At 38.5% G+C, this 22202-nt stretch overlaps 1 protein-coding gene across 1 annotated transcript; it reads left to right on the top strand.

The window, feature by feature from the left end:
* Nucleotides 1–1411: 1411 nt before the first annotated feature.
* slc25a10b (solute carrier family 25 member 10b) lies at nucleotides 1412–14574 on the top strand. The gene is made up of 11 exons (XM_085459984.1): nucleotides 1412–2036; nucleotides 6400–6519; nucleotides 8208–8322; nucleotides 8580–8628; nucleotides 8714–8755; nucleotides 8842–8885; nucleotides 8973–9043; nucleotides 10253–10345; nucleotides 10634–10711; nucleotides 10813–10869; nucleotides 11665–14574. The coding sequence occupies exons 1-11, from the start codon at nucleotides 1947–1949 to the stop codon at nucleotides 11764–11766; spliced, it is 861 nt and encodes a 286-aa protein (XP_085316110.1). The 5' UTR covers nucleotides 1412–1946; the 3' UTR covers nucleotides 11767–14574.
* The last annotated feature ends 7628 nt before the right edge of the window (nucleotides 14575–22202 follow it).

The following is a 22202-nucleotide window of genomic DNA, read 5'->3' as shown; positions in this document are numbered from 1 at the left end:
TTAAACATCAAGCTGCAAAGCTAGAGTGGCCTCAGTCATGATTACCTCTCCACAGGTAATTCATTAAGAGTGTTCTCACCAGTGAATTTGACAACAACACGCTAAATGCAAGGAAATCTTTACAATTAGTCATTAAATAGCATGTAGCATGTGTGGTTGTCTTTCTATGTTATGGACTGTTATGGACTCAAAGCATGTACAACCCTGTCTGTCAAGAGATTTTTGTTTTTATATAATTTGATCAGCTTCATGAAATGTGTTTTTCTGTTGTTTAAGCAATCTAAATGTCTATGTGACTTTTTCACCTAATAATTTTTGATGAACTCTTTCAGTTACTGAACCATTTCCTCTTTTTGAGAACAGATGTAGAAAAGGGAAATAACCCGTTGCTTTTAGTACACTCTGTACAGTGTAGGTAAGTGTAGACAGGAAACTACAGGTCTGCAGAGCATGTTTTTTATAGAAGTGAAACTATAATCTTAAGTGTGTGCTGATTCTGAGTGACGTTGTTATTTTTGTACACACACACACACACACACACACACACACACACACACACACACACACACACACACACACACACACACACACACACAGACATGTATAAAATAAAGGAACGCAGGCAGCAGTGTGCAGTTGCAGGGTGCGTTTGCTGCTGCCCACGCGTGTAAAAATGACTGCAGTCTCTGTGTTTTCTAACTCAGGTGTCTTAGCTGAAGAATTACAGGGTGATTTAAAGAAATCCCCTGTCACTGTCATACTGTCAAAGCTCTTTCCTGTGCCTGTACAAACAAATATATTCTGAAATGGAGATTATGTTTTAAAAAATCATGTTCATGTTCAATATATGAATATATGGGAATAATTAACAAAACCAAATGGCCTGTATTTATATAGCGCTTTACTAGTCCCTAAGGACCCCAAAGCGCTTTACATATCCAGTCATCCACCCATTCACACACACATTCACACACTGGTGATGGCAGCTACATTGTAGCCACAGCCACCCTGGGGCGCACTGACAGAGGTGAGGCTGCCGGACACTGGCGCCACCGAGCCCTCTGACCACCATCAGTAGGCAACGGGTGAAGTAACCAAAGGTAATATTTATCTGTCTAGGGATTAAATATTTATGTTAAGGCCTGCTATTACCCACACTACGCCTCACTTATATTTCGTTTATTTTACAGTCCTTTAAGCGTATTCTTTCTCTAAATATTAATATTTAATTGTCTGAAAAACAAACAAACACCAAACAACCATTCAGAGACACGTGTTTGGACATGCTACCCCCTCCTGCATGACTAAATTACACTTTTTAATCACCTGAAGTGGTCTCGCGTGATAAAACGTTGTCTTATATGAACAGTATCCATCACCAAACTCTTTTTTTTTCATGGCTCGTTACCGCTTGAGTGAGAATGTCGACAGTTGTCTTCTTAAAGGGACAGTGCGACACTTCGTCTTGTTTGCAGCTGCGCAGAGGACGCCTGTCGCTTTAAAAAGCGTGACAGTTCATAGATGCAAAAGTGGGCTATGTGAGTTTTTGCTGTGTCGGGGGCTGTAGCATTCTCATACCGCTGTCGACCTTTGGATCTCGACCCTCGGGGACAGTAGGCAGATCCGCCGTCCTCACTGACAATTGGCTGTGCTCCTCTTCTCTTGAGAACTACTGATTCCTATTACGCTTCAGCTCGAGACCAAAACACAGAAGAGATGTGGCGCGAGTGTGCGCGATACTGCCAAAGTCCCCGGTCCTTAGCGCAGGCCCTTATCGCAATGTTTGAAGATTAACGAGGTTATCCGTGTCCTCTAGACCACCAGAGATACAGCAGCTGTTCCCAGCAGGCCACGAAGCCACCCTAGCAGCCGGACAGCGTGTCGAGTCGGACTGACAGGAAGGAAGTAACCGCTGTATCTGCACGGGACAAGCAGAGCCTGGTAGCATGACTGAAAAACGAATGTCGCGGTGGTATTTCGGTGGGCTGGCATCATGTGGAGCCGCCTGCTGCACGCATCCTCTGGATCTCCTTAAGGTGAGCGGCGTAAGGGGCACAGTAACCTTCCGCCGCGTGTGCAGGCCTTGACACATGGGTACAGCTGTTCCCAGAGGCAGTACTGGGGAACATGACATATTAGTTATTCGCGAATAGCTCATCACAGAGTGGTTTTCAGATATCATTCTGTGCTTTCAAAAGCTGCACACCTTCAGCCTTTATTAAAGACAGACAGACTTCGAGGTACCATGGTCGAAGACAGATGTGTTAAACATCCGGTCTGGGAGCCCGAACTGGGCCGTCGGATTGCTTGCCCCATCGAACGAGTCTTTAAAGTGTGAAACCTGCAGTGAAGGCATCGATTACCCCAATGTTTCATTTAAATGTACTGCTAACCCTTCGGCGGAGATGTTGGGCTTAATTACAGGAGTAAAAATGGGATGAAAATTCAAGTATTACAATATTTAAAAAGCTTGATTAAAATAAAAACGTACTATTGATTAGCTACAAAAACTACATGTGAAGATTTTTGTTCCTGTCATCTGTAAACTGTAAGCATTGTGCAGTGACAGTAGTCTCATTAAATGTGGAAAACTGAAATATATTTTGGAAATTGTATTTATCTCAGGCTGCTAATTGTTTTGTAAATGGATAAATTATACTTTTTATTTTTATGACAAATTTTAGAAGAGTGGCGTTATTGTTCAGGCCCACTCATGACACATATATGACTTATGAATTAAGATAAGTTGGGACTAGACTTCCAGTCTAGGATATACAGGTCTAATTAGCAAAACATGTTGATTACTTGAGTAAAATTATAAAAAAAAGTGGTGTTACACAGGGTGGCATTAAGTCCAGGGGATACTCCCGCCTCTCGCTTTATGGTAGCTGAGTTAGGCTCCAGCTGCCCCAAGTGTGAAATGGATAAATGGAAGAGAATGTATGTTCGGATATCAATAGATTAAGTGCAATTTAAATCACACTGAGAAATAAAAAAATAAAAAAACTTTTGCCACATACTCTCCTTGGTGGAGAATGCAGATCTGTGAGTGTTTGCAGGGACATGCTTGTTCACTCTTGTTGATTTCGTCACATTGCTGCATGGAGAAGTAAATTTGTACATCTCTAACAGATTACTCAAATTCTTTCTTATGTTACTCCCTTTTGATTGCACAGAAAAAAGCAGCATGTGAGCCTAATAAGGCCAACTGGTCCTCAGGAAGTCCTGTGGTGTGTAATTATGTAGTTAAGGCTTGCAATTACCCCACTGCAAAAAATGCCATGAAGTGCTCTATGTGTGTTAGCTTGTGAACTGGTTGGAGATGTTTTTGAAGTGTAGCTTCATCTTCGTAGTTGGCACACAAATTATGGGAAAGATTAAAATACAAGTTTATGGCAGAGGAAAAATCAAGGCACCTTTCATGACAGTGATGAACCTTTGACCTCTAAAAGTATTATTTAAAACATAAATTATAGATGCTTCTGTTCAGTTCAGTTCAATTGTATTTATATAGTGCTAAACCAAAACAAAAGTTGCCTCAAGGACTAGTTTTCGGGAAATGATAAAAAAGTAGTCAACATTTGTCCCCCGTGGGGTTTTTGTTAGTAACCTGATTTTAGTTAGTTTAAGGTGATTTTGAGATTTATTACTGACAAGCTATTCTTGTCTAACATGATAGTCTACATTAGTGAACAACAAAGTGATTTCACTGTGAGACAATAGAGTGACTGTGCAAGTTTTTATTGTGTTGTATACAGTACTGTGGTTATTTCCATAAACTGAGGGCAAGTAATTGCAGCTTATTTCCTTGTTGTGGAAATGAAAGGGTGTGTTCTGAAAGCTAATGGTGGTGCTGTTTTGCTCCATTGTTATTCTTTGTGTCAGAGTGAATTGGATCCCATGTGGGAGAATTGTTTGTTTACTTAACAAAAGTGAATTTCACTGAATCTGTTTACTTTTGATATACGGTTGAAGTGAGTCGCATTCCATGTTTGCTTGTCACTGCTTGTCTTGCTATCTTTTAGCATAAAAACAGATTTAAAGTATTCAGTCTGTTGTTCAGAGCATTGAGCGGTGTTCCACTGCAGCCTAAATATGTCATCTTTACTCCTCTGTAATAACCTTCATTCCCCCACGAGTTAAATACCATAATAACAACTTTATAGGTTTTGTAGGGAGCTGTCATTGGATAAAGAAAAGAAAGGATACGCTTATAATTAGTGCATATCATACACAAAAGAACTGGGGGTTTATTCTGTAGTTTGTAACCCAACATTAAGGCAGTTTGCGACTTTGCAACTTACAAAGCCAACGCATACCAACAAACCACATTTCCATAAACGTTAACAGCAGGACATCTGCATTTAGGAATGACGTGTATCACCAAACCCACGTCAAATAAGAAAACTGCCTGGTCATGCCCTATCAGCATACTTTTTTTTGTATGTGTGTTAATCAGGAGATCTATTACACCATCAGATAAACTGTTTTTTGTTTTCTGAACCTGTACTGGAGAGTTGCTAAACAAGATTTTTCTGACCTCACCTAAAAAGACAATAATTTAGCCAGACTCTTATCACCTCATCCTGGTGTAATATTTCAACACGATGAGTGTGCACAAGTGTTTCTTGGCTTGTGAATGCGTGTTGGTTCACTGATAGCTTAAGTATAGTAACCACTGAGGACAAAGTACGTACAGCAGTGTTGGCATAAACAAGGAACAGAATGGAAAAGTTCCTCAAGTGCAGCCATGCTTAAAATAATAAAAATAAGATTCCAGAAACATGCAAAATGTTGTCGAGTCCAGTTTAACTCAGTTTAAGCCGGGGTAGTGCTTGTGCAGTTAACACCCCAATACTACACCAAAAGTTTTCACTTACAAGTCATTGAATTCAGGTGTTCCAATCACTTCCATGGTCACAGGTGTATAAAATCAAGCACCTAGTCAGGCAAACTGCTTCTACAAACGGTTGTGAAAGAATGGGTTGCTCTCAGGAGCTCAGAGACTTCCAGGGTGATACAGTGATAAGCTGCCACCTGTGGAACAAGTCCAGTCAAAAAATAAATATTTCATGTTCAACTTTTAGTGGTATTGTAAGAAAGTGGAAGCTATTTGGAATTGCACCAACTCAGGCCACAAAGTGGTAGGTCACATAAAATCACAGAGCCAGATCAATGGATACTGAGATGCATAGTATACAGAGGTTTGTCATTTTCTGTAGAGTCGATAGCTACAGACCTCCAAACTTCATGTGGCCCTCAGATTAGCTCAAGAACAGTGCGTAGAGAGCTTTGTGGAATGGGTTTCCCTGGCCGAGCAGCATGGAATGGAGTGATGTAAAGCATGCTGCCAATGGACTCTAGAGCAATGGAGATATTTTCTCGAGAGAGACTAATCGTTCTTCTCCATCTGGCAATCTGATGGACAACTCTGGGTTTGGCTACTGCTAGGAGAACGGTATTTGTCTGACTGCATTGTGTCAAGTATAAAGTTTGGCGGAAGGGGGATTATTGTGTGAGGTTGCCTTTCAGGAGTGGAGCTCGGCCCTTTAGTTCCAGTGAAAGAAATTGTTAATGCTTCACCATAAAGAGACAATTTTGAGAATTTCATGCTCCCAACTTTGTGGGAGAGTTTAGAACAGCAAGACATGACTGCGCACCAGTGCACAAAGCAAGGTCCACAAAGACATGGATTAGAGAGTTTGGGGTGGAAGAACTTGGCTGTCTTACAGAGAGTCCTAAGCCCAACCCAACAGAATTCAGTACAGACTGTCAGTAGTTCTCCATGTCACTGCTGATACTTTGAAAAGCTGTGATAAACGAGATACTGAGAGCTCCAAAGTAAAACTAGGAAATGAATATTAAATTTCCCATTTGAATTGAACTGTGCTTAAAAACAGTCTGTCAGTGTAAACCAGCAGGATGGTGATTAAACAAAAAAGCGACTCAAGGAATCATAACTATTTATACATCTATTTTACTGCAGTAGACACTGACAACAGTTTCATTTGAAGGCTCAGTGACCTTCATGGTGTAATCTTGGTAATAACATAGGATTAAAGCCACATTTTGGACCATTGACCTTCTCTGATAAGAAAAATAAAACAAGTATATCTTGGTAACACATTTGGAAAACTTCTTTATGATTGCCTAAATTGCACGTATTATCATGACTTATCCTCCTCTTACGACTGTCTCATCAGAGCTTGGTGAGTGTTTTAGAGCTTTACTAATACCAGAGAATTCAGATTATACAGAGTCACCCCTTGTGGTACAAGTTGTTCTGTAAAACTAAAAGTTCGTGAGGTTGCTGTATCAGCCACAATAGACACACATTATATCAGTTTCTTCATTATTTGCTGTGTATTTACTGTGTGATCTTCATGACTGTCTGTCCAGGTACACTTACAGACGCAGCAGGAGGTAAAGAAGAGGATGATTGGAATGGCTGTTCATGTGGTGAAGAACGACGGAGTCCTGGCTCTATACAGTGGTCTATCTGCTTCACTATGTAGACAGGTATGGGTGCCTGTGTGCATACCATAGGATTCTGTGTGTTTGTGTGTGTTGTTTTCTTCATTGGTTGTTTCTCTCACTAAAACAGAGTGAGACATTTACTTTAAGCATGTAATTTGGTACCTGTAGCACATGCATAGTACTGAGATTAAAAATGTTACTATTTGAACTTACTACACTGTAGTGCTGACTATTATGTGAAGTTAACTGTGGTTGATGAATAAAATAACTGGTTTATTGCAGCAGGGTATGATCAAATACGTCACTGGTGAATTGCAAGTCTATAAATGTTGCAGAGGTGTGACCGCGGTGAGAACGAAGAGTTGTCAATAAAGGGTTGTTCAAGTTTAATCCTGTCAGACCGTAAGTGAACTAAACTCTCCTCTCAACCACCCTGTAATTAAAGGCGCACGCACCTAAGCCATACCAAATACACCCAAATGTTTAAATGAATTAGTAATTATGAAGTTCAAGACAATTTTGAAAATGTTTTATGTAAGTAAAATAAACTATAATATCTGTATCCATTACAAATAAAGAGAAATATTTCAAATATTTTTGTTTTAACTTTAATTATTATGGATAGAGGCTCATAAAAATCAGAAATCCAAATTATCTCAAATTATTAGCGTATTTTATTTAGAGTTTGTGTAAATTTAAACAGTAGTAGTACTGTGCACTCTATCACATTCAGCCACAGTCATGGGAAACCTGCTGACTTGAGAGTTGTTCAGTTGACAAAGGTGACAAAGCCTGGCTGCAGAATGCTGTGTCGATGCATTGATCAATAGAAAGTTGACTAGAAGGGGAAAGTGTGGTATCAAAACGTCAACAAGCAGCCTGAATGACCACAACCGTGAGAGGATTGCCAGGAAAAGTAATTTCAGGAACTTGGAAAAGCTTCAGAAGGAGTGGACTGAGTCTGGTGTCAATGCATCAAGGGCCACCACGAACAAACATCTTCAGGAATGGAGCTACAGTTCATCCTGAACCAGAGACAGTGTCAAAAACAACTTACTTGGGATAAAGAAAAAAGAGCTGGATTTCGGTTTAATGGTCCAAAGTCCTCTTTAGATGAAAGTGATTTTCATTTTATTTCCTTGTTTTATGTCAAGGTTATACAGTCTGGAGAAAGTGCAGAGGGACAGAATCTAAAGTGTTTGAAGTCCAGTGTGTAGTTTCTGCAGTCTGTGGTGGTTTGGGGTGCCATGTCATTGCTGGTGTTGCTCATGGTTTTATCAGCAGAAGGACTTTAGAGGACTTCATGCTTCCTTCTGCTGCCAAACTTCATGGAGATGTCAGTATCATTTTCCCACAGGTCTTAGCACCTCTCTGTACTGTCAAAACTCTTAAATGGTGGTCTGACCATGTGATTACTGATTGACTCGCCTGATATCAGTCCTATGTGAATCCTGAAAATGAAAAAAACAAAACAAACTAAAGGTTTGAACTATTTTACTTGGGACATAATAAATGAAGAATTTATGAAAGTTCACTAATGTAAAGGCTGCTTTTAAAACTGCTTTGCTTTAGGTAGGTAGGTCTGTCCGTCCGTCCGTACGTACTAGTCGATTTACAAAAGAAAACAGAAAAGAAAAAGGGGGGAAAGAACCAGAATACAAAATTTTCAATAATTAAATAAAGAATTCTTTCTCTTCTTGTCTTTTTCTTTGTTTTCTTTCTCTTGTCAGATGTCATATTCCCTCACCAGATTTGCCATCTATGAAACAGTGAGGGACATGATGGGCAGCACGAACCAGGGCCCCATGCCTTTTTACCAGAAGGTCCTGCTGGGAGCCTTTGGAGGTTGGAACATGTATTAGGAGAAAAGCTTTTATTGTTTGAAATCGCTGAGAAACAGAAGAAAACTGCTTTTACAGTTTGGGTCAGTGGTCAGTTACCTAAGGACCCAACTGTTTATAAGTTTAATGGAGTTAAAACACACACACACACACACACACACACACACACACACACACACACACACATAAATATTTTGTTACTTTTTTCTATAACTCGGGCTTTCACAAACACGCATTCCAACAAGGTTTCTCTGCCAACAGGTTTCACTGGTGGGTTTGTTGGGACCCCTGCAGACATGGTGAATGTCAGGTAACATACAGTTACAGTTCTGTATCCAAATTACTGCAATCACTAGTTATTGAAATCAGAATATATGAAATGTGCTTGTCCCTAGGATGCAGAATGACATGAAACTACCACCAGAACTGAGGAGAAAGTGAGTGTTGTAACTCATAGTCTAAAAAGTTCGGCTTGAATGTTTTTTTTATTAATTTAATGCTTTTTTTTTTTTTTTTCCTCCAGCTACAAACACGCCATTGATGGACTTTTTAGAGTCTTCAGAGAAGGTAAATACCAAATAGGATATACTATAGCTTCATGTTTAGCTCTCACGGGTATCACGTGTGACTTCTGATTTCTATCCTGTCATGCAGAGGGCATCAGGAAACTCTTTTCAGGAGCCTCCATGGCCTCCAGCAGAGGAGCAATGGTTACTGTGGGACAGGCAAGTTACGGTAGTACAAATGTGCTCGCAGGCTACAATTTCCTATCAGGAAACATTGTCTGTATTTTTTTTTAACAATACCAATTTTAAACAATTATCACAATGTCTGAAAATGTTAGAGACCTTAATAGTTCTCGGGTCAATGATGGGCGATTTGCATTTATTTTAATTTTTATTTTAATATTGGTGGGTTATTGATGTGATATTCTTATTTCCTGATAGACGACATTATTTGTATTTAAAATCATTCAGTCGATTCGTGATCTGAAGAGTCTATTATGTGAAATTCAGTTTAAATGTATTTTCACTGCATTTAATTAATATTCTTTCACAGTCAAGGGACTAAAAAAACTGTTAAGATTGGTGCTTAATTGATCAAAAATTTTAAATGAATTATTCAGACATGACTTAAATTGTTGGAATAATCAAAATCGGTAACTATGAAAAGTTTGATAGTTGTTTAGATACTTGAAATAATTTTGTCCAGCAATTTGCATGCATTCTAATGTCAGAGTAGCACAACCATAGACATTTCTGAATGATTTTAATTAAAAGTAACAAGGTAAAAAGGATATTTCGTCATACAGTGGACCCCATTTGTTCTTTTCTGGCTGAAAAGGTTTGTAACTCTCACTTAAATAACATTCAAAAAGCAATGTAGCGCTGTTCTAACTGCTCACGTCTAATTATTCTAAAAGTGTAATCAGAAAAATGTAAACTGTAAGTCAGAAAATGAGTATAAAGTACATTTTATGTTCGAGACAGATCATTGAAGGTCTGCAGCAGCAAAACATCAAGCAGCATTTCTGTTGTATAGAGTGTAAGAAGAAAGCAAGAATATTTTGACAACATGCAGTGCTTGTTACATTGCATTCTCCAAGCATGACTGATCGCTGTGTAACTGTTACAGCCAGCTGTCTTAATATTTTTACTCAACACTCCCACCTGTTGACATCGTCTTTTTTTCTTGTACTACCACTAGGAGGAGCCAAACTCAAAATGTACATTTTGACTGTATTTTGGACTTGTTTGTTTGTTTTTTGTAAAACTAAATTCTAGGATGTCACTATCTTTTGGGCAAACAGTGTTTTAAATAATCCAAATTGCAGCCAACTATTTAATTCGAAAGTGGTAGGAAATTCAGAAAGGGCACATTATTTCTTTTTACACTAACACTCATTTTCTTCCTCTTATTTTCTTCTTCTGTAGTTGGCATGTTATGACCAAGCCAAGCAGCTGGTGTTAGGAACAGGCATGATGGGAGATAACATATTCACACACTTTCTTTCCAGCTTCATTGCGGTAAGTATCTGGTTTTATTTTAGTCTAATTCAGTTGGTATAAAGTCTTGAGAGCTTTAATAAGTAAGTGGACTTTGTCAGTTTTTAAAACTGAACGAACCTTTATCTTAAGATGCAAAATGTCTTCATCCAAGAAGTGAAGTGTCTTCACCAAGTTAGAGTTCAGTGGCTTCCTTTTCCAAGCTCTCAAGACTACCACGATCTTGATAACTGATCACACAGACATTTTGCACTCACATTTTTGTTGATTGATCTTCACTCATATGAACTGCATCTACATCATTTGCAGGGAGGCTGTGCTACATTCCTGTGTCAGCCTCTAGACGTACTGAAGACGAGGCTGATGAATTCAAAAGGAGAGTATACAGTGAGTGGATCATTCATTATCACTTTTTCATTTCTCATACTTTCATCCCTTAATCCTGGTATTTGCTGGTGTTCAGTTTTAATTAATGTCTCTGTCTTCAGGGGGTGATGCATTGCTTACGAGAAACAGCCAGACTGGGTCCACTCGCATTTTACAAGGTAAAAGACACACAAAACAAAATACATTTAAAACCTAAATGTATCACTTCAGTTATTTTACTCTCTTTTAAAACAAACATTTTAGAGGTGGTTGTATGACCTGAAATAAACTTTATCAACCTCAGAAATGTCTACGTTTTAAATTTTTCAGAAATCCCTCAGCCAGAACATGGCATATTATTTAATCTTATTTTTTGGGGGGATACTTCCCGCGTACCACTAGAGGGAGCCCATGTACAACCGGTGGTACGCATGCCACAGTTTGGGAACCACTGACCTACAGCAGCTGAGGTTAACAATGGCTGCTACCAGAGGATATAGAGACATGACAGACTTTCAGGTTTCTACTTGCTGTACTTCCATGGATTTCATCATTTCAGGGCCTTGTATTGATTATGTTGCTGAGATCTGGTGGATGCGGGGGCAGATAATCTTTTACAGTACTGCTTATTCTTGTTGTTGCTGGAGATAATTGTTGATGACGTTGGCATTGTGCATAAACACAAACTGCAACATTTTTATGTATTAGTTTATTCAACAGGGCAGCAAAGATGAATAAAGATTGCTGCAAATGACTGAGATCACCAAGAAGCTATTTTTCATCTACAGCCTCATCTGTACCTGTGACCTCCATGAAATTAAAATAAGAAAAAAGAAATACCCTTACAAAAATAATAAATAAAATATTAAAAGCATTGTTTAGTTTATTGCCTAATCTCATGTAGGAGCTCTAATTGAATAGATTTGTTAGAGGAAACTTGCAAATAGTAATCTCTTGGTAACTTTTGTTTACAGGGACTTGTTCCTGCAGGAATCCGCTTGATTCCCCACACAGTGCTCACCTTCATCTTCCTTGAGCAGCTCAAGAAACACTTTGGCATTCGTATCATCTCCTGATTGCCCTCTGACCAGCCGCTCTTAAGCCACCCTTACTGCCTATCACTACACCCACAGTCACTCTGCTGTTCATCAAAGGAAAGAAGGGAAGGAAGGAAGACACACACAGTTTGTTATGGCTTGTGTATGCTTTCCCTCTCCTTTAGTTCTACCTCTGCATTACAGCTAGTAGTTAAATTGTTTTTTTTATTTGGAGCACCAACTTCCAGTAAGGAGCTAATCCTCTTCTGATTATCCATAAATACTAATGATATGATATTAGTTAGAAATGATTTAATCAAAAAGGTCTGTAATGGGTTATTAGAATGACAGATAATAAAATTAATGGATATCCATGATCATTTTAGCTACAGATGGGTACGTGATTGTAATAATTGAATTAAGAATTGTTGCTTAAATAAGTCCTTTTCTAACCGTTGATTGTTATCATATTATACCAAGACATGTTTAGGATTTATAGAATTGTAAAATCTACTTATGAAGCTTAAAAACAAACCCAGCACGGCCTTGTCCTCAGTGTGACTCTGATAGACCGTAACAGTAAATACCAAAGCCATTACTGAAGCATGACTAAACAAGCTGTTACGTAATTCCATAATAACCATTCCAACCAACGTTAACCATGTGGGCTGTACTCTTGGTACTGATTTATTTGTTATCTTCCTTGTTGATTAATTTATATTTTAGAACTGGAAATCGACTTTTCGCAGGTTAAAGTTACATTATCGTTTACCAGATATTTTGTATTTTACTTGGTTCCTCTGTTAGCATTTCACTCTCAGATCAAGAGAAGATAAGGACCAGTCTTGCTAATGCTGCATTTTCTAAGTGAGAAGGAAATTAGTGGAGAAAGTGTGAACCAGAGGAGGAGGCTGTTAAAAATCCTAATGAAGATAGAGGCTGTTTTGTGCAGAAGCCCTCGTGGCAAATTGAGGGCTTTGCACATTATCTAAAGTCTTAACTCTCCTGTATTTGACTAATTGGAATTTCTTTTGCCAGAGTAATCTTTCTTAATTTGTTATTTTACAGGGGGGGAAAGTGTTTTGCAGTACTAATTTTGGCCACTAGAGGTATCTCTATTCCATGTTATAAATAAAACTAAAGGCCCTCATGTTAATTTCAGCATTTAGTATAAACACGAGGCACTTACATTGTGTGTTGGCACATTTCTAACATTACTTTTATGAATTTCCTTTGGATAGAAATGCATCATAGCTCGTTAGGGGTTTGTTGGGTTTAACTTGAAGTAAAATGGGTCTAAATCACCACCTTTTCTTATCTGATACAGTCATCAGTGTTACTGTTCTTTGCACTCATTCTCACATAAGAGTTTATATTCCATTCAAAACACAGGGACAACCTCTTGACCAAAAATCGTACTGTACAAACACATTGTGAATTTGGGGCAGATTAAAAAAAACAAAAAAACAACCCAAAAACCCCAAAACAGTTTTACCTTCTAACACAGTCTGTTTTCTTTCATCTCTTCTCCCATATGAATAATATTAAATATAGAATATCACTTTTTTTTTTCTTTTTCCTGCCTGTTCTTAAGTCATAAATCAATACATTCTCATTCACAGGTGTCAGATAAAGCACTACTGCTAGTGCTGCAGAGATACCCATAAAGTGTCCTTTTGGCATCTGTCCCTTTATGCACTGGCTGAGGCAATATTAGGTGCTGAGACATAATGGGTCCTCTTTTAAAGGGCGACAAAATACGCTTTCTGAGGTTAAAGGGGATGTGAAAGAAGTCACGAGTTTGTCACCCAGGAGACTGCAGTTCGCGCCACATTTCAGAGCTCGGTGTCTTCCACTTCCTTCTTCACATTTCAAAAGAAAATACATTTCTAAGCTTTTGCTTTTTTTCTAAATGCTATCACCCACTGGTTACATCTAACCATCAAAAACTACTTGCTATGGAATGATCACACTTTTTACAAGATGACCCTTCACATCATTAACACTCTACATTCAAGAATAAAACTTACCACGTACATTCAGATGTGAAAGGAGTAGTTTGTTCATCCTTATGTGACAAGCTGGGAACGACAGCCACCAACTAATGCCATAATCAGTGTGTCAGTACATCAATGCCAACGGACACTTTGTGCGTATTGTGTAAAATGACTGCATTTGAAGCCTTGGGAAGGAGAATGAGTTGCTTTAACACAGGAGTGACAAAAAAGAAATAGACCACCCTTTTAAAAATCACTGGATTTTTTCTTTATTTCTGTCTGACTGGCTTCTCAGAGCTTCTGTAGTAAAATTTTCAATAACCACTTGATATCTTACAATTCTTTTTAAATCTATAAAGATGCCTGTGAAGAACTGCTGTAGCATTCTTTAATCCTAGTGTTTTCTCTAATTAGATGCATGTCAGAGTTTGTCTCAGGATGCTTCTCTGTTTTATGAGATGACCCTTGAAATCATTATGATTGACCTGCTGCTTAGAAACACATGCTGTATGTTAAAGCATGTTCTAAAAGTAAAGTTCTGGTTAGCAACGTTAATGTCTTATCCCAGTTACTGTTCTGTGACAACTTTCACTTCGGTTCAGAGAAATGATGCATCTGAAGTGCTTTGCCTGCTCTGTTAACAGAACTTGTAAAGTCATGTTGCCTTAAAGTGTCTGTCCTGCAGAGGGCAGCATAGAAACGTGTGAAGCGTCATCCAAGTGTGCATCCAAGTAACCCTGCATCTTCATCCTAGGATGAACTGTGAAAAAATGAAACTGGAGGATCAGTGTGATGAGTTCTGATTTAGATTTTAACAAATGTTTTTTGGAATTAAAGTACTAATTTAAAATTGGTGTTTTGTATTTATTACATTATAGTAAAGCTTTATTTTGGAACAAAATTAAGGTGCTGTTAGTCATGCCGTATTTTTTGTGATGATTATTTTTGACATTTAATAAATTAGCTGCAGACCCACTGGGCTATATTAAGTCTATGTCATAAAACAAACAGGGTAGTCTTTGTGTTGATGCTTTTTCTTGTGCCATAGGCTCACACTGTGAAATAACAGTGGCTGTGATTGTGAAATAACTTCATCTTCAGGGATTTGGCCTCAATAGAACAAGGACATAGTTTAATGCCTCTCAACACCCCCACCCCGAGGCTTTAGATCACTACTTCCTTTGCACAATTATGTGGTTAAGTTATTATATTCGGACATAATCATTAACGAACGAATTAATCTAGGTGCCCTTTACATTAATAATACCATCCTTCACAGTAGTGATTATGATCTTTAACCTGCTCACGTACATATTCAAGAGTGTTACTTTTCCACAGCTATGTAAGCCATCTGTGTGTACAGTGGTGACAAAAATCCTTATTTATTTTCAGGAGGCCCATCACTTCATTAGCTCTCAGTCAATAAACACTGTTCCTCACAAATGTATTTGTTCAAAAAAAAGATTCAACATTTTGACTAAAGTACATTTTGTACAGGGCATTCAGTACTTCCAGCATCATCCAGGGATTCGAGGTTTGTTCTGTGTCCAACTGTTGTCATATTATTTATTTTTCTCTTTGGGGAACAGCAGGTACTTATGATAAATGAGTCTTTCTAAACAGTCAATTTATATTTTTTTAGCAATTCACTCATTTGTATTCTGTATTTCTGGCTTTTCATTCGTGTCCAATTTATTATACTGTTGTGTTATGTACCTTCTAGGAACATTTCCCCAATTGGAGGACATAAAGTACAGCATCTATTTTTCTAGCAACAATGAAACTTGATGGAAGCTACACAGGGCGAGAGGCAGGGTACACCGTGAACAGGTCGTCAACCTGACACGGGACTAACAAGCTGGCTGTAGTTAAACCTTTACTCAAAAAGCCATCTCTAGACCCAGCAGTCTTAGCTAATTATAGGCCAATCTCCAACCTTCCTTTCATATCAAAAATCCTTGAAAGAGTAGTTGTCAAACAGCTAACAGATCATCTGCAGAGGAATGGTTTATTTGAAGAGTTTCAGTCAGGTTTCAGAGCTCAGCACAGCACAGAAACAGCTTTAGTGAAGGTTACAAATGATCTTCTTATGGCCTCTGACAGTGGACTCATCTCTGTGCTTGTCCTGCTAGACCTTAGTGCAGCATTCGATACTGTCGACCATAATATCCTATTAGAGCAATTAGAACATGCTGTAGGTATTACAGGTACTGCGCTGCAGTGGTTTGTATCATATCTATCGAATAGACTCCAGTTTGTGCATGTAAATGGAGAGTCCTCTTCACACACTGAGGTTAATTATGGAGTTCCACAGGGTTCAGTGCTAGGACCAATTCTGTTTACATTATACATGCTTCCCTTAGGCAGTATCATTAGAAGACATAGCATACATTTTCACTGCTATGCAGATGACACCCAGCTCTATCTGTCCATGAAGCCAGATGACACACACCAATTAGTTAAACTGCAGGAATGTCTTAAAGACATAAAGACCTGGATGGCCGCTAACTTTCTGCTTCTTAATTCAGATAAAACTGAGGTTATTGTACTCGGCCCTGAAAATCTTAGAAATATGGTATCTAACCAGATTCTTACTCTGGATGGCATTACCTTGGCCTCCAGTAACGCGGTGAGGAACCTTGGAGTCATTTTTGACCAGGACATGTCCTTCAACGCACATATTAAACAAATATGTAAGACTGCTTTCTTCCATTTGCGCAACATCTCTAAAATTAGAAATATCCTGTCTCAGAGTGACGCTGAAAAACTAGTTCATGCATTTATTACTTCCAGGCTGGACTACTGTAATTCATTATTATCAGGATGTCCAAAAAACTCGCTGAAAAGCCTTCAACTAATCCAAAATGCTGCAGCAAGAGTCCTGACAGGGACTAGAAAGAGAGAGCCTATTTCTCCTGTTTTGGCTTCCCTTCATTGGCTTCCTGTTAAATCCAGAATTGAATTCAAAATCCTGCTCCTCACATACAAGGTCTTAAATAATCAGGCCCCATCTTATCTTAATGACCTTGTAGTACCATATCACCCTATTAGAGCGCTTCGCTCTCGCTCTGCAGGCCTACTTGTTGTTCCTAGAGTATTTAAAAGTAGAATGGGAGGGAGAGCCTTCAGTTTTCAGGCCCCTCTTCTGTGGAACCAGCTTCCAGTTTGGATTCGGGAGACAGACACTATCTCTACTTTTAAGATTAGGCTTAAAACTTTCCTTTTTGCTAAAGCATATAGTTAGGGCTGGACCAGGTGACCCTGAATCCTCCCTTAGTTATGCTGCAATAGATGTAGGCTGCCGGGGGATTCCCATGATGCATTGAGTTTTTCCTTTCCAGTCACCTTTCTCACTCACTATGTATTAACAGACCTCTCTGCATTGAATCATATCTGTTATTAACCTCTGTCTCTCTTCCACAGCATGTCTTTATCCTGTCTTCCTTCTCTCACCCCAACCGGTCGCAGCAGATGGCCCCGCCCCTCCCTGAGCCTGGTTCTGCCGGAGGTTTCTTCCTGTTAAAAGGGAGTTTTTCCTTCCCACTGTCGCCAAAGTGCTTGCTCATAGGGGGTCATATGATTGTTGGGTTTTTCTCTGTATCTATGAAGCGCCTTGAGGCGACTTTTGTAGTGATTTGGCGCCATATAAATAAAATTGAATTGAATTAACAGAGAAACAGGCTGACATTTACACTCACGTTCACAACTACGGGCATTTTAGAACCACCAATTAACCCAAATCTCAGTAACTACATGTCTTTGCACTGTGGGAGGAAGAGGAAGCTGGAGTACATAGATGGAGCATATAAAATGAAAATTAAAAAAGCATCTAAAATGGATCCTTGAGGGTCGCCACAGTTATTGGAAGCTGAGGATGATGAGCAGTTTCCTATTTGGACAATAAAGGTTCTATCTTTAAGCTAAGTTGGAAATTGGTGTCGAGCGTATCCATCAACAGTACAAGAGTCAGAATCAACAGTGCACAGATAGATTCATTCAGCTAGGAGGGTTGGTTTTCTGGAATTTAAGTGGAGCTATGTTGTTGATTATAATGGAGCAAGACATGTTAAAGAGAGTCATGAGATACTGCCTGATTGTGTAAGAGGCATCTATGCTAGATTTTTGAAGGCACAGAAACTTAAGAGTAAAAGCAGCTGGAATAATGAAACAAGAAAGGGATTGTGGCTGGAATGTGGCACGAAGCGTAGACTCACATGCAATAGCCTGAGATACAGATATCAACAGTTTCAAAGTTAACAGAAATGCCAATAAAACAAGATCTGCTGTGTGGCTCTGCTGATAGATGGGACAGATCTACTAAACATACTGTGAACCACAGTATTAGCAAATATTAAAATCCACTAAAATTAAAAGACTGAGTGAGAAATCATCCAAGATAAATGCTCTGAAAGCTCTTGAATAAAGTAACTATTCCCTTTCATTTCCATAAAATAAAATAAGCTAAGGATAAAGGACTGATTTAGATTCTGTGACAGTAAATGCATCACTTTTTTAAAAATGAAAATTTGAAGAACAGTTTTGAATTTTGTTTTCATAAGATTTCAATTCACTTTGGACCAGTAAGTAAAATTATTCATATGCAAAAGACTTTGAAAGAGGTGACAAAGCTACAGAGGATTGTCACTAATTTAAGAGCTGCAGAAACTTAGTGAACAGCAGTTTTCAACAAACACATTAAATACATTCCATTCAACCATAGGCAGTATGAAAAAAGATGGACATAGCTTCTGGGACTGAAAAATGAAGCCAATGCAGGACTGCCTTAAACTTGCATTCTTTCTAATGGCCTGGAGAGGTTGACTCCTCTGGTTCAAATAGAGGTCAGTCTATATAGAATCTTTTGCTGTATGACCTCAGTAAATACTTTCCTGATATGATTTCATAATTTGAAATTTTATTGAATACGCCGTAGAAGTCATTTTAATTTTGTTGTGTCCAACATTAGAGTAAACAAAAGAGGATAAAATAGGGGATGTTTTTGAGCAGGCCTACCTTGTGACTGAGAAGTTTCCTCCATATCATTATGAAGCACCCGCTGGTTTTCTCCATGAGATTAAAAAGCAAAGCTTGAGTCTTAACGAGACTTCACTAACAAACGAGGGCAACACACATAGCAAAATTTTAACTTTAGCTAATACAAAGTTAAATGCAACTGTCAAAGGAATAAAAATCCAGTGCTGCTTTTATTTACTCGCCTCTGTTTATCACATGCATCACCTGATTTCATTCAGCAGTGATTTGGCTTATAGACCGTTATGATAGTTTTAGAACTCTGAGGATGGATGAGACAACAATTACCCACTTTGCTGACCACTATGTTGCTTTAAAGGCCAGCTGCGGTTCAGTTTGATCTCAGCATGGTCAAGAGCTCAGTGAAAAGTGATTGCGGGTTCTGGGCTGAGTCTAGATGGAGGAACAGCAGGAAATGATATTAACTCAAAGGTCACGGTGAAACTCTGGCGACAATGAAAGCGATCTAAGAATGAAAGTTTTTCTTCCATGTTACTTGGCACTCGGTAACTCATCTGGTAACACAGTCCACACCACAAATATTCATCCCTCAACCTTTGTGGCTCTACAGGGTTAGCGGTTCAGTAAAAGTAGATTGTAAAATGATGGTTATCTACTGATTGTTATAAATTTAATCATGTTTTCTGACTAGATCACTTGATGATATTGCTTGTCTTCATCCTAAAAAAACCTCTTTGGTTACACTGGGCTTATATTTGCAGCCATTACTGATGATATCATGCACTGAGTTTTGTTGCATTTGGTTCAGTCTGAGCACACAGAAGTCTCCTGCACCACTGCATTCGTGTTTCTTCCACCGGTACTGAAATCATCAATAAATGTCAGGTTCCACCAGCAAACCATACACACTCAGTAACAGAAGTACCACCATATTTGACAGATGAGGTGTTGCTTCGGGTCATGAGTTGATCCTTTTTTCTTACTCTTTCTTCTTTCTGTCATTTTGATAGAGATTTACAATTTTGGTTCAATCCACAGGACTTTGTTCCACAACTCTACTGCTTTCTCTCTGGTTTTTGTTATTTTCAACACCTTGGCCTTCATGTAACCTTTCATTCATCTGCATTGCATTAATGATTTTTTTTTCTTTTTCCCTCAGTGTCATTCACAAGGAAACATGAATGCTTACATTCAGCATCAGGTACAGATACCCAATAGGTCTTTAATGCCCAAGTTTTTGCTTTATTGAAAGATAACAAAACAAATAATTAAATAAATAAGCAGAAACAAGAGGCAGTAACTATAGATTAATAATTACAGGTCACAGCTAAATAAATGGCAGTAAGGGATATGTCCCTCCTGATAACTTTCATCCTCACAAGTCCTTTCACTAACACACTGTGACCCTCCCCATAGTTATGTAATAACTTTAATTCCCATCGCAATCAAGAAAGTTCATTTAAGTCATTTAAGACTACTCGTATGAACAAGAAATCCATAAACCAGTGATGCCGACTGTATAATAACTCTGAGATAATAATGAACCTTTTTTTTCCCTCAGTCACAGTCAGTGATGTGTTGCTTTAAGATGTTCTGATTAGACATACCAACATCAGGATTAGCGTTCAGTAAGTCCAGTCTGTTTAGCTGTAGATACAGTGGATTTGTCTTTTTGTGAGCACATCCACAAAAGGCTTTTTAGATTTTGTTACTAAAGAGAAAGGCAAGCCAAAAACCAATGGTGAAAAGCAGATTAAAGTTGTCTTCAAAGCACAGTGCTGTTCTGCTTACAGTAAGAATTGTGTTCATTTTATTTTTCTTGTTAATTTTTTTCTTACTCTGTTTTATTTATTCTTCCATTTCAGGTTTGAAATTATAATGAATTACGCAAAGCATAACTTTATTGCTTTATTTCTGAAGTTCAGTGGTTTAGCACAGCTCCAAATGTCTACCAATTTTAATGGCCGTTTGCCATTTGAAAATATATCCACTCAGTTCACATTATTTAAGTTGCAAGGCCATAACATCTTCACCACAAACACTCTGTAGGACCTGATCAATAGATTGGATGACAGATGTTTCAGTTCTTTGGTCATATTTCCTTTTACATTAGCAAGATGGAATGAGGTGCTTTGCACATACGAGCCGTCAGGCTCTAACAACATTCATCTCAAGACTTCTGCCACTGGCCGTTGGATACAATGAGGTCCTTGCAGCTCAGCAGCAGCTAAGATCACACACCAATTAAAATAGATAGCACACGCTATTGCGTTAGTAATATTTTTAGAGAAGGAAACAGCACTACCCCAAGAGCTTCCTACACTTTAAACTGCACGCTAAAACTCATGCTCTCCAGTCAAGGAGATAGCATGTATTAACTGTAACATCAGTAAGTAAAAGGTGTTACATTACTTCAGCTCTATTTTAATGCCTTAGGACGTGTAAAGTACTTCATCATATAGTAAAAAGAAATAATATTAAATCATTAGAATATTCCTGTGAAGAACACAAATCTTGGATGACACGTACTTAAAACCTCTCTGTGATTGAAAATGATGCTACTGACCTTGGTGAAGGCAGATGGCCAAACACTCATTCTTTAAGGTTCATTTAGTATGTTATGTATCTCATGATGTTAAATGTACATAGTTGATCATGCAGGTTGACAGTTTTTTTGAATGATGAATGTGACCTTCGCCTGGCTTTTAGCAGTTTACTAGGTTTATTTTCTCTCTCTGTCCTATAACTTGGTTTTCAGCAGTTGTAGCAGACACCTGCTTTTAAATGAAAAGCTCAAAAAACCCAGTATGCAATATCTGCACTGCTAAACAGAATTTAAGCACTGAACAGATACTTCCCCAGGTCTTATTAGACATCAACTGAGCTAAAAGAGAAATAACATTCAGTAACACAACTTAGTGTATAATCATCAGGTATATCTATGCAGCTATTCATTTGTTTGGATCCAGATGATTTTTTTTACCTAGCTATCCAGCTCCACGGGTTCATTTGGAAAATGACATCTTTCATGGTTCTGCCTGAATTGAAAAAACATGATCATGCTGCACAGAGTCGCTCTCCACCACACCTCCTCTGTAATGTTGACCCAGACTCACTCTGCATTCCTGCCACAGATCAAAAACAGCGTCAAGGGTTTCAAGACAAATTGTCTGAGTTTGGTGTTACTATTCGTCTTCTCTTACGTGACACATTTAACTCTGACTGTGTGTGTGCATAAGGAGGAACTGGTGGTGAATCATATTGGTGGTGGTGGGGGTGAGTGAGAGCCTCAGGAAGGATTAGAGGGATTGTGAGAAAAGACAAAAAGGGAATCCATCTCTTGTGGGTGTGCTATATATGTGCATGTCTGCTGGTTGTTTAAAAGAATACTGAGGATTCATCGATGCATATTTCTGACTATGCTATTAGAATTAAAGGTAGCTGAAACAATTTGTATCTGTCAAAAGTCAATCGTTAACTTTTTGA

Source organism: Copadichromis virginalis, linkage group LG6 (assembly GCF_057382275.1).
Source record: "Copadichromis virginalis isolate Kocher_CV1m ecotype Utaka linkage group LG6, C_Virginalis_male_GT1.1, whole genome shotgun sequence".
Classification (NCBI taxonomy): Eukaryota; Metazoa; Chordata; class Actinopteri; order Cichliformes; family Cichlidae; genus Copadichromis; species Copadichromis virginalis.
The sequence above is the reverse complement of the archived record's forward strand: the minus strand, read 5'-3'. Positions and strand labels throughout refer to the sequence as shown.

Bases quoted from the DNA above. Each gene is read 5' to 3' on its own strand.
- slc25a10b (XM_085459984.1), top strand. From the start codon at position 1,947: ATGACTGAAAAACGAATGTCGCGGTGGTATTTCGGTGGGCTGGCATCA. The intron at 8,323-8,579 runs GTTGGAACATGT...CTCTGCCAACAG, and splicing joins CCTGCTGGGAGCCTTTGGAG to GTTTCACTGGTGGGTTTGTT. The intron at 8,629-8,713 runs GTAACATACAGT...GCTTGTCCCTAG, and splicing joins GCAGACATGGTGAATGTCAG to GATGCAGAATGACATGAAAC.